The 11,843-nt window shown below is 30.9% G+C and overlaps 1 protein-coding gene and 1 non-coding gene across 3 annotated transcripts; both read right to left on the bottom strand.

Moving 5' to 3' along the window:
- Positions 1–1,739: 1,739 nt before the first annotated feature.
- Positions 1,740–5,377, bottom strand: LOC133313076 (ras-related protein RABA3-like). Of its 2 annotated transcripts, none has more exons than XM_061514397.1 (3): positions 5,368–5,377; positions 2,750–2,963; positions 1,740–2,226 (listed from the first exon to the last, which is right to left on the bottom strand). In XM_061514397.1, the coding sequence occupies exons 1-3, from the start codon at positions 5,375–5,377 to the stop codon at positions 1,770–1,772; spliced, it is 681 nt and encodes a 226-aa protein (XP_061370381.1). In that variant the 3' UTR covers positions 1,740–1,769. The 2 variants fall into 2 exon arrangements, with proteins under 2 accessions (XP_061370381.1, XP_061370380.1); XM_061514396.1 differs by lacking the exon at positions 5,368–5,377 and adding an exon at positions 4,465–4,492 and having other exon boundaries at positions 2,750–2,948.
- Positions 5,378–7,904: 2,527 nt separating this feature from the next.
- On the bottom strand, positions 7,905–7,977 carry TRNAE-CUC (transfer RNA glutamic acid (anticodon CUC)). The gene has a single exon. It is a non-coding gene; the product is annotated as a tRNA-Glu (tRNA).
- Between the last annotated feature and the right edge of the window lie 3,866 nt (positions 7,978–11,843).

Genomic DNA, 11,843 nt, shown 5'->3' with positions numbered 1-11,843 from the left:
AATATATTATTTTTGTTGGGAAATGGAATGAGGGAGCCCAAAACCCTTTGCAAAGGATACATCCACCAATGGGCCAAATGACAAACTATAATAAGTGGGCCGACACCACATCTTAACCCAAAACCTTAAGGCTGCAGGTTTATGGGTCTTTCACACTTATATGGTCATCACTTGGTCTATGTCTAGTCTATGTGGTACTTCTTTACAACTCATACTTGATTATTTTCAACATCCTCCCTCAAGTGTGAGACCCAATATCATTCTTACTCTAAAGCATTGGATTCATGGGTCTCTTCCAGAGATATACTTTTCACTTAGCCCATTACCAACCAATGTGGGACTTATCACACTTGAATATCCCAACAATCTCCCCCTCAAGTGTGAAACCCACCATTGGTATGCTCCCCCTCAACCGAGTACCCCAAGCGCAAAGTACTCGACCCGCCTCCTAGCCAATCACCAGGCTAGCTCGAGCCCAACCTGGCTCTGATACCAATGTCAGGCGGATCCAAGGGGAAGCCCGTGGCGGGGGGCCACCACCACTGAGCTAAGGCTACACCAACCGTAGCAAGTGGATATCTGATACCATGTCTCAACCCAAAACCTTAAGGCTGCAGGTTTATGGGTCTTTCACACTTATATGGTCATCACTTGGTCTATGTCTAGTCTATGTGGTACTTCTTTACAACTCATACTTGATTATTTTCAACATCCTCCCTCAAGTGTGAGACCCAATATCATTCTTACTCTAAGGTCAACTTCTGCGGAAGTCTTTTTTTCTCTTCAAATATTAGGGTCACACTAGCCTTCTGCAGAGGCCTTCCAAACACACTTGGCCCAGCCCAGATCATTGGCTCTGATTATTTTCAACAATTTTATACAATACCGTGTCAAACGCTGGATAGTATTAAAATTCAATCAGGTCTTATACAATCAGGCCTTATACTATCAGGTCTTATACTATCAGGCCTTATCCTATACTATGCACCAAACATGCCCTTAGTTGTTAAGACTCAGTTAATTTTTGTTCAACTAAGAGGACTTATTTAAAAACCTAAATAAACTACAAACCTTTATTTGACTTAAATAGGTCCTTATACTTTATTTAAATTTCAAATAAGTTCCTACAATTTAGCAAAAGTTAACTTTACTTCCTTAATTTTTTTTAGTAAAATAAGAACTTCATTAAAAACATTTAAACTATAAAAACCTATTAATGACTGACGATTTACTGTAAATTTCATATCCACAACAAACTTTAAATGAGTGCTCAAAATTGTCATTATAAGTTAATTTATATCTTAAGCATTAATTTTGTCATGAGTCATGACATTTGCAGCACAAGCATTTACGATGTTTTGATATATTTTTAAAATTTAAAGTACATAACTATGAGATTTTTTGTTAGTGCAAACCATTTTACTTATGAAGGGCAAAATAAAGTTTTAATAGACAAGCTACATTTTTAGTTAATGTTCTTAGTATTCTAAATATCAGAAGTTTGTTTATTGTTTAGTGGATGTTCTAAATGTGCCATCAATACACATTTTCACTAAGTGTTGTAAATGTGCTATAACTGTAGTGAGTCATAATCATAATGAAACAGGATAATTACTCTTCAATATTTTTTAACATGAAAGCAAGGCCAGATGAAATCAATTTACCATTAGGCATACGCATATATATATATATATAGTTATATAATCCTCACTCTGCTCTCTTTTCCAAAGTTCAAACCAAATACAGTAACATAGATCTTCATAACAAGATCAACAAGAGCATGAAGACAATTTCTTCATCTCACTAATTTCCAATTCAGGACCTGAGATTATATCAATCTTTGATCCTTTGAGTGTGGCTGCATTATTGTCACCATTCAGCTTCCCTGTACCACATTCCAATGCCTTTTTAGAAACTACCCTATTGATCTCTTCTAACAATTTGAGAAATGCAGTGTCCACATTCTCACCACTGAGAGCTGAAGTCTCTGAGAAGAACAAGCCTTGGTCCTCTGCAAACTCCACAGCATCTTCAGTAGGCACCACTCTAAGGTCCACAAGGTCACCTTTGTTCCCAACTAGCATGATCACAATGGAGCTATCTGCGTGTGCTCTCAGTTCCTCAACCCACCTAGCAACATTATCAAAAGATTTCCTTTTAGTTATGTCATACACCAGCATGGCCCCTAATGCACCTCTGTAGTATGCACTTGTCACAGCCCTGTACCTATAACAGCAAGAAAAATTTACATATATAATATGTTAAATTTGTAACAATTTATCTGCATCAAAATGATAAAGTATTATCAGTGTATTTTACCAATAACTTTTAATTCCCCCCCCCCCCCCCCCATAAATCCTGTATTGCCCTTTGCCATTCATGCACACTTTTTGCAATTTTAAATTCATTGGATTCTAGCTACCTTTTTTAGAGCTGGGTTTTATCTGCATATGGAATCTGACAATTTGAATAAGAAGCATACATTCCTCCAAAAATGTAGAATATTAATGTGACTTTTGGGACCAAATCAAGGAAAATAAAAACATAAAGAACTAAAGTCAATATCATGTGCTTCTTGGTAATGTATGTTTCTCAAGTCAAATTGGCTTCACATTGTATAAAACAACAATCTTTTAAGTTGGTCAGATGATTAAAACTCAATGTAAACCCTTGAGTTCAAAGGGAAGACAAGAAAATTAGACAAAGAAATCAAGCAAAGGCATGAAAGAGAGAGAGAAGTGTAATGAACCTTTCTTGGCCAGCAGTATCCCAGATCTGAGCTTTGATTACTTTGCCATTAATAGTAACAGTCCTAGTCTGGAATTCAACTCCAATAGTGGACTTTGAGTCAAAGCAAAACTCATTCTTTGCAAACCTTGAGAGTATTTGAGTCTTTCCCACAGCTGAGTCCCCAATCACCACCACCTTAAACACATAATCTATCTTCTCTTCCTCATCATAATCTATTTTCTCATGTCCATTCTCATGCTGCTTCTCAAACTCAACCCCAACCCCATTCATTTCCTTCTAAAGACCAACCAGTAAGAACTTGAAAAAGAATAGGTCAATAAGGCCCTATTTTTCTAACTAGGTTCTTAAACCTTGGTCTTAGTCTTCCCCAGAAAATTATAGTACAACCTTGGCCTAAGTATTGGTTTGGGAAGTTAGTAAAAGTAAGTGAAGGAACAGGGAAAAGGTTGAAAAAAGATGAACCAGACAATACAAGTCTGTGTCCCACTTTTTTATATTATGTGGCACTTTTATTGGACTTTATTGTCTTGATGCTTTCTGCTGCTGAGATATCACAGTATGTGATTAAGCATATGATTGAATTCTTTTCAGCCAAAAAGGAAAATATAAATATAAAACCAATCAAAAATTTCTGAAAAGCTATGGTGGTTTGCCTCAGGTTAAGGGAACCGGAAATCATTATTTTTTTTGAATGGTTGAAGTGTCTAGTTCAGATCACTTTGGTCTTAATTTAAGGCGCAATCCAAGGAACATGACTTTGCTCTTTTTCTTTCACCTAATATCATTGATTTATATCTTGCAAAGGCTGGAATTGAAGATTGAGGAAGTTCATGCACTTGGTTGTTTTTTTTATTATCATCATGGTGAATCTCCTAGTGTTGATACAAGGAAGTAGGGGAAAAATCTCCAAAACTCAAGCTGAAATATAATAAAGCCTAACTTTTTTATATGCTTAATCATTTAATTGAAGTATATAAAATGTCATTGTTCCAGGCACACATGAAAGAATCTGAACTTATTTCGCCTCCCTTTGGTCCAGTGCAGTAACCGTACTTAGCAATTCTTAGCATAGTTCAGTTTATAATTTCTTCCACCGACAGTGCTGATTGTAATAGTAATAATATAATTGAGAATGATGAATTCTTACTTTCTATTTGTTATGTAGTGACCATAGATGCAACCGTGGCTACATCTCACCTTTATACGGCTTTTTTTTTTGGGTGAAAACCTTTGTTCGGCTTTAATCAGGGTGAAGATGCTGAAAAACAACATATTTATTACATATGTACATTTGTGGTTGTAACAGAAACAACTAAAGAAAACGAGAAACAAAGGGAACGAAATCAAAGAAGGGATATTAACACAACAACTGAACAATTTCTGTGAAGCATTTAATTCATTTGAATGGACCCTGGAAATTGAAAAGAGTGATTAAATTTATGTATGGTTCTATCATTTTATTCTAAGTCGCCATAAGTTATAGAGTTAAAACAAAGGGTGACAAATATATATATATATATATATATATATATATATATATATATATATATATATATGGCCAGATGATCTTACACCAGTGTAAGAATAATAAGTCTTACACCAAATCTTAATTATTGATTTTATGCATCTAACGGTTAAGATTTATTAGGTCTCACTCATTAATTAATTTTCAATTCTCAATAAATCTCAACCGTTAGATGCACGAAAATCAACGGTTAAAATTAGGTGTAAGATTTATCATTCTTACACCGATGTAAGTTGATCCTATCTCATATATATATATATATATATATATATATATATATATATATATATGGGGGCAGGATATTCTTACACTGGTGTAAGAGTTAGAAATCTTACACTCAATCTTGACCATTGATCCACTTGTATCCAATGACTCATATTACTAAAAAATTAGAGCCCTTAGATATTAGTGGGATCGACGGAAAAGATTGAGAGTGTAACTTACATTAGTGTAAAACGATCCTGACCCATATATGGGTTTTATGAGTATAATGTTGTAGGATATAAGAAAATTTTTCTACCCTCACAATAAAGAAGAGAGAGAAAGTGGAATGATGTAAGAAAAAAAAATATGTGGACCCCACCTCTTAATTGTGTGTGTAGGAAAGTTTTATTGGGTTATGTAACATGATACTAATAAAACCCTATATATATGAGATAAATATTTCTACACCCACTTTAGATAAGGTTATCTACAGCTATCCTCAAAACTACGTCATTTTGATTAATGAAGGGTGTTTCTGTAATTTTAGGTGAATTAATGAAGGGTATTTTCATAATCTTGTTTATTTTTTTATCATATACATTTTACTGAAACACCCTTCATTAATCCACCTAAAATTACAGAAACACCCTTTATTAATCAAAACGACATAGTTTTTGAGGTGGCTGTAGATAACTTTATCTAAAGTGGTTGTAGAAATATTTTTTCCTATATATATATTTGGGTTATATGAGTGTCAATTTACTGGATATAAACTTTTGTCCAGTTACTAAATCATAATCATACAAAGATGGATCAATAGTAAAAATGAAGAAAAAAAATCATAACTATACAAAGATAAATCAATTAATATAAGTAAATAAATAAACAAAACGACATAGTTTAATCATGACTTGACCATCTAGTGACATAACAAACAATAAGATTTTGTAAATATGTGATATGGGATTAATATTTTGTAAATATAAAACGAGTCACTGTATATAAGATTTTGTCCAGGCACCGTATTATAACTATGTATTTGTAGGACCCAGTGACGGACCCAAAAAATATTTTTTATGTCCGCATATTTAGTGATGGGGGTTCGCGGCAGCGCCTCCGAAATTTTTTTTTAAAGGAAATTTCAAATGCATTAAAAAACAAAAATTATAAATAAGAAAAAAAAAACTTCAACTTAACATAAAAAATTATCCCCGACACCTTTTTTTTTTCAATGCTGATTTGTTGTATTCCATTACATCCCACTGTATTCCATTCATTTTCATTTCATCCCTCATTATATATCCAAACAAAACTTAATCTAACAAACATCATATTTGACTACTATACTTAAAAAAAAAAAATCAAAAATTCATGTCCGCAAGTGCGAACATAGGCGACCAAATAGGTCCACCTCTGCTAGGACCCAATAATCCCTATAAATACGATGAGTGGACAAAATTTTATATCCAGTGTCTGGACATCCAATCTTTTCATATATATATAGACAAAATTCTTCGACACCGGTGTCAAATTAAAATAATTTGACACCAAATCTTAACTGTGATTTCCGTCAATCTATCGTTTATAATTTATTGGGTCACACTTATAACTGTGTGACCCAATAAATTATCATCGTTAGATTGACGGAAATCAATAGTTAAGATTTGGGATCAAACTAAAAAGTTTGACACTACTATCAAATTAAAAAGTTTGACACTGATATTAAATTAAAAAGTTTGACATCGGTATCAAAGGATCCAGTCTCTTTCTCTCTCTCATAGGATCCTTTAACATCAGTGTCAAATCAAAAACTTTGATACCAAATCTTAACCGTTGATTTTCACTAATCTAACGGTTATATATATATATATATATATATATGTATGTGTGTGTGTGTGTGTGTGAGGTAGGATCCATTGACACCAGTGTCAAATTTAAAATTTGACACCTTATCTGATAGCCGTTAGATCAAAAAAGATCAACGACTTTGATTTGTAAGCATGTAAAACGATTGATCTTTTTTGATCTAACGACTATCAGATGAGGTGTCAAACTTCAAATTTGACACCGGTGTCAAAAGATCCTATCCCCATATATATATATATATATATATATATATATATATATATATAGAGAGAGAGAGAAAGGTTATACTTACAACCTTTTTTTTTTACAACCTCTTACAACCATATCTTAACACCGTTGATTTCCGCCAATCAACAGTTATGATTTTTGCAAATTAAACTCATTAATTAATTATTAATTCTCAATAAATAATAACCGTTGATCGGCGGAAATCGGCGGTGTTAAGATATGGTTGTAAGAGGTTGTAAAAAAAAAGTTGTAAGTATAACCTTCCTCACATATATATATATATATATATATATATATATATATATATATATATATATATATAGGGTCAGGATCATTTTACACTAGTGTAAGTTACACTCTCAATCTCGTCCGTTGATTCCATTTATATCTAAGGGCTCAAATTTTTTGGTAACGTGAGCCATTGGATACAAGTGAATCAATTGTTAAGATTGAGTGTAAGACTTCTAACTCTTATACCGATGTGATAATATCCTACCCCATATATATATATATATATATATATATATATATATATATATATATATATATATATATATGGGATAGGTTATTCTACCTACCATTTTTTCTGCCTACCTTTGCCTACCACTCTAAAACACCGTTAGATCAGAATCTCAAGAAGAGAGAGAAAGATAAATGTTGGTTAAGATTCTGATCTAATGATGTTTTAAAGTTAGGCAAAGGTAGGCAGAAAAAATGGTAGGTAGAATAATCGATCCTTATATATATATATATTCTGAAAAAACAAAAGTATAATGAATAAATGAAAGCAATAAAAGAGAAAAACAAGTATGAGAGGTCATAAATTCTTTATCTAAAGTTAAACATTATGGCAAAGTTATTACTCTTCTGGAATCAAAGTTTTGATTTTATGGAATTTATGTGGGATTCAACTAAATTTTAAAAAAAATAATACTACTTACGCATAACTTTTTTTCATTTAACTTACATAACTCTCATCACAATCATCTACAAAAAGGGTGCACAATTCTCTATCTATCAGTTACACATTATCCCAATTGCTTAATGAATACATATTCAATATTTGTGAAAGGGAAGGATCATAGTTCAATAGAGTCTTATTTACAAAGAAAACAGAAGAGAAAAAATAAAAAATCAGATGTGATATAACAGCGTTTGAATTTTTTCATCAATATGATTTATGATTCTATGAAGAGGATCTCAATTCACAACGTCATTTGTAGAAGTCAGTACAGTAGTACTTGGGCTCATTGGGCTATAACTCTTTGGGGTTTACAATAGTCCACGTTGCTCAAATGAAGCAAAAAGCTGAAATATTAAAAAAATAAGTTTCCGTTGCCGGGACTTGAACCCGGGTCTTTCGGGTGAGAGCCGAATATCCTGACCAACTAGACTACAACGGATTGCTGACATGATTGTCAATAACTTATTTATAACTACACTTTATTTTCATCATTTAAAAAACTGCCTCAGAGTCGCAACACGTATAATTTGGTTAAGTAACTTTTTTTTTTATCGTACTTTGCCAACCCTTTTATACAAAATGAATAATTTTAATTTAATTAACTAGTATATTACATTATTTATTATTATTATACAGTTGTTTTTATTTTAAGAACAGTTTATTGGGAGAAAATATTATATTATGTCAAATGTGAAATTTTTCATTATGGCATAAAAGAATAACAAATAATGAGTGCCTTAAAGATACTAGTTGAGGGATATTTAATATTTTCCATTAAATGTTTTTAATTACTTAAAAAAATTCAGTACGTAAGGATACTCGTTACTATAAAGTTAAACAAAAACAAGGCACGTGGATTTCAATGGAGCTCATGAGTACATTCAAGAAAATAATGATAAACAGAAACTTAACACTAATCACCTCACACTTGTACAATTTTTATCATCTAATTATAATTAATTATATTTCATATTTTTTGGATACAATGGTAATACTGAAGTTTGAATTTATAATCTCCTGCAAACTAACCACATCTCTTATTATTAAACTAATTCTAATAGCTTAATTATATTTCATTTTTTGCATATTTTTATTTTAATTTTGTCACCTCATCTTTATACGAGATTATAGACTTGTGCTAACGTGCATCAAACATTATTTCATTGAAGGAGCTTACCGAAAGAGGAAAAAAAAGGCTTGTTCCACAAATCTAAGTCTTATATATCTCCACATTATGAAAGGGAAGGTTATTGGTACAGAAAGGGAGAGGGAGAATACAGAAAAGATGAGAGAGGAATTGTGATCAAATAAACTCGGATGATTTTATTCGATCATTTTTTGAATTACATAGATCTAATAAAAACCCAATGAGCAGAATATAAACCTGATTAAAAAAATGATAAGCTTAATTAAAAGAATGATAAATACTAAAATTAAAATTAAACTATAGTGAAGCTTATCCTATCCTTATCTTAATTTATAAAATTATCCTAACAAAGCATTATAGAACCAATTTAAACTACTGGGTTGGCTATGTCTTGAAGTGGCCTGATAATTTTATAGTTCTATTGGGCCTGCCCGTAATTGGGCTTGCCACAAGATAAGAGTGAAGGTGTAAAAATATGAAGTGAGGTCAGTTATAATCAGATAATAAAAATTACATAAATCTAAGAAGATGTGTATTAGTATATATATAATTTATGGAGTGAAAAATGTTATTTACATATTCGAATCCCATTATAATTTCTAAAATATTTCTTATACATTATCATATTTTTTAATAAAAGACAGGGTCTTAAATAATCAAAGTTCAAATCAATGATCATGTCATGATGTATGTATGTTATGAAGCGTTCCCGTCCATATCTTTTGACACACTAAAGGGCAGTTATTTCACCCGAACGGTGAATTTGGTGAATATTTGGTGAATGTTGTAATATCAACTATTTAAGTTATAACAAAATTATTTATTTTTTCAAAATCTATAATATTAAAATGTGCTGCACTGTCAAATGATTTTATATGATATGAGCTTTTATTTATCATTTGGTTTATATATTTTAAAACAATAATTTATTCGAATCTAAAATGATTTGAATTAGAAAAGTTTTGTATTAAGAATTTAATATATAAATTCATTAAAATATATAAATTTAACTTTATAAAAATATAGGTTCAAATTAATCAAAATATATAATGCAAGTTTAAACAAAATTATCAAAATACATCAAACTATACATTTAATTTTGTTAGAAATATTCAAGTGTGAATGATGATGAAGTCCCACATTAGTTAGAGATGAATTAAGTGAGGACGAAACAAGTGCAAAAGATCCATGAACTTACGATCTTAAAATTTTCAGTTAAAATGTGATGTCTATCCACTCATCAGTTGTTTGTCATTTGGATTGATTATCGACTTGTTTAAGGTGGTTGGTCAATCTGTCATTGGTGTAATCCAGTCATTAGTTGAATTGATTTAATTAAATTTATACAAAAATATGTGTTAAATATAATAATAGGAATATTATTACGGACAAATTGTTGTGATTTAATGATTGGTGTTATAATTTTTCATGATGAGGTATTGAACTCGATACTCACTAATAAATTGAAAAAAATAGAAAGGAATTTTATGGGGTTTGTTTGGGTCGCGGAACATACTATGACTGTGACTATGACTACCCCATCAAAAATTATTTTTCCAATCATAGCAAACGAATGAAATCACTATACTTTTACCCAAAATGGGTGAAACAACCGTATAAGGGCATTAACTTTAGTACTCAATATTGGTTCACAAACACCAAGAGTGCCTGTCCAGAATGAGTAATTAATTATTGCTTAGACACAATTGGGTAAACAAGAAAAGTCCATTCACAAACCTTGCGGGAACCACCCTACATCCATATATCATAAATAACTATAAAGTCCCACTAAGGTAGTAGCACTTTTGCGCTTATCTTTAGTTCCATCACTGAAACAAGGGAATCCCCTATTATAATACACGGGAGCAATGATGCAACACATTTTTTTTTTATAACACACTTCTTATTAATGGATAAATTTTATGCACAACATTAAAATAAGAATGTTTACCAAAATTATTTAGTGAAAATTACACAAAAGTCACTTAATAATAAATGGTGGGTTAAAAAAGTGTATCAGATAGTATATTACTGGCATTTTTTGAAAATGTTTCGATGATAAGATAACCCCTCAACCTTATTTGAGATTGTCACGGTTTTTCATGATGTTGGAGTTTGCTACTTGTAGTTGTATGCACCATTGCCATTATTATTTAAATAGAAATTCTTAACAATAACTATATACTATAATAATCCACCTCTTTTATGCTTTATCCGCATGCAAATGGCAAACGCGTTGTGGCATTCTCATTTGTTCGTACAAGCAAAGACCAAAGAGAGTCTAACTTTCAACGCAATTATATATCACCATTAGAAAGAAAAAGAAAAAATTTAAGAACAAAACGTGTATTTTATCTATGGTTCCCGGAAGCAGTCAAGGTCTCTCTCTTTTTTTTGCTAAAAAACAATATTTCTGTGTTTTTTTTTTTTTTTTTACAATTTTTTTTCCATCTCAGAATTAATCCAACTCCTTATTATACCAAAATACAAAACCCCAATCATCAACTTATCATAAAAAAAATAAAAATAAAATACGCAAACCAACTTGCATTGTGATAATGAACTCAAGTGGTAATATGAATCAGCTCAATTTTGAATATTATATGTACGTAACCTTTTTGCACCGAGTAATAGGAACACCTAGGAGACCTAAGAAAAAATTATTTATCATTTTAAATATTGGTCATTTTAGTTAAAATTAATATTTTTTATTTAAAATTTAAATTAAAAAAACACATACTTTGTCCCCTCATAATTTTTATTATGTATTTTTTTTCTTATTTAAAAGGACACAATTCTATATTCTTTAAAAGAATAAATATTAAACCCTAAATTATGTCATAAAATAAAAAAAATTCACTCAAACTAGCATGGCAGCATATTATTGATGAGTTGTCATATGGATAAATATTCATTGTTATATATGTTTTTCCGGTGATACATAATAAAAATATAAAAATAAAAAAATTTCTCTCCATATCAACAACAACTTTTGAAGAGAGAAAAATTATTTGCAGGCACAGCTTCAATATTTTTACTATATATCCTCATAATTACATAATTAAAATCGGTCAGTGCACAAAATTTTTCTCCATTAAAACTATATTTTCCATATATATATATATGGAATTTGCATTTGTCATTTAACATGACACAAC

This window comes from Gastrolobium bilobum, unplaced genomic scaffold (genome assembly GCF_033153095.1).
Source record: "Gastrolobium bilobum isolate Gb01-03AN ecotype WA unplaced genomic scaffold, APGP_CSIRO_Gbil_v1 utg5634, whole genome shotgun sequence".
Classification (NCBI taxonomy): Eukaryota; Viridiplantae; Streptophyta; class Magnoliopsida; order Fabales; family Fabaceae; genus Gastrolobium; species Gastrolobium bilobum.
The sequence above is the reverse complement of the archived record's forward strand: the minus strand, read 5'-3'. Positions and strand labels throughout refer to the sequence as shown.

What these genes read in the sequence shown, in the direction of transcription:
- LOC133313076 (XM_061514396.1), bottom strand. Translation starts at nt 4,492, where the DNA reads ATGATAAATCTTACACCTAATTTTAACC. An exon ending in TCTTACACCTAATTTTAACC is followed by an intron (nt 2,949 to 4,464) that starts GTTGATTTTCGT and finishes ATGATGAGGAAG; the next exon opens with AGAAGATAGATTATGTGTTT. An exon ending in GATACTGCTGGCCAAGAAAG is followed by an intron (nt 2,227 to 2,749) that starts GTTCATTACACT and finishes TTGCTGTTATAG; the next exon opens with GTACAGGGCTGTGACAAGTG.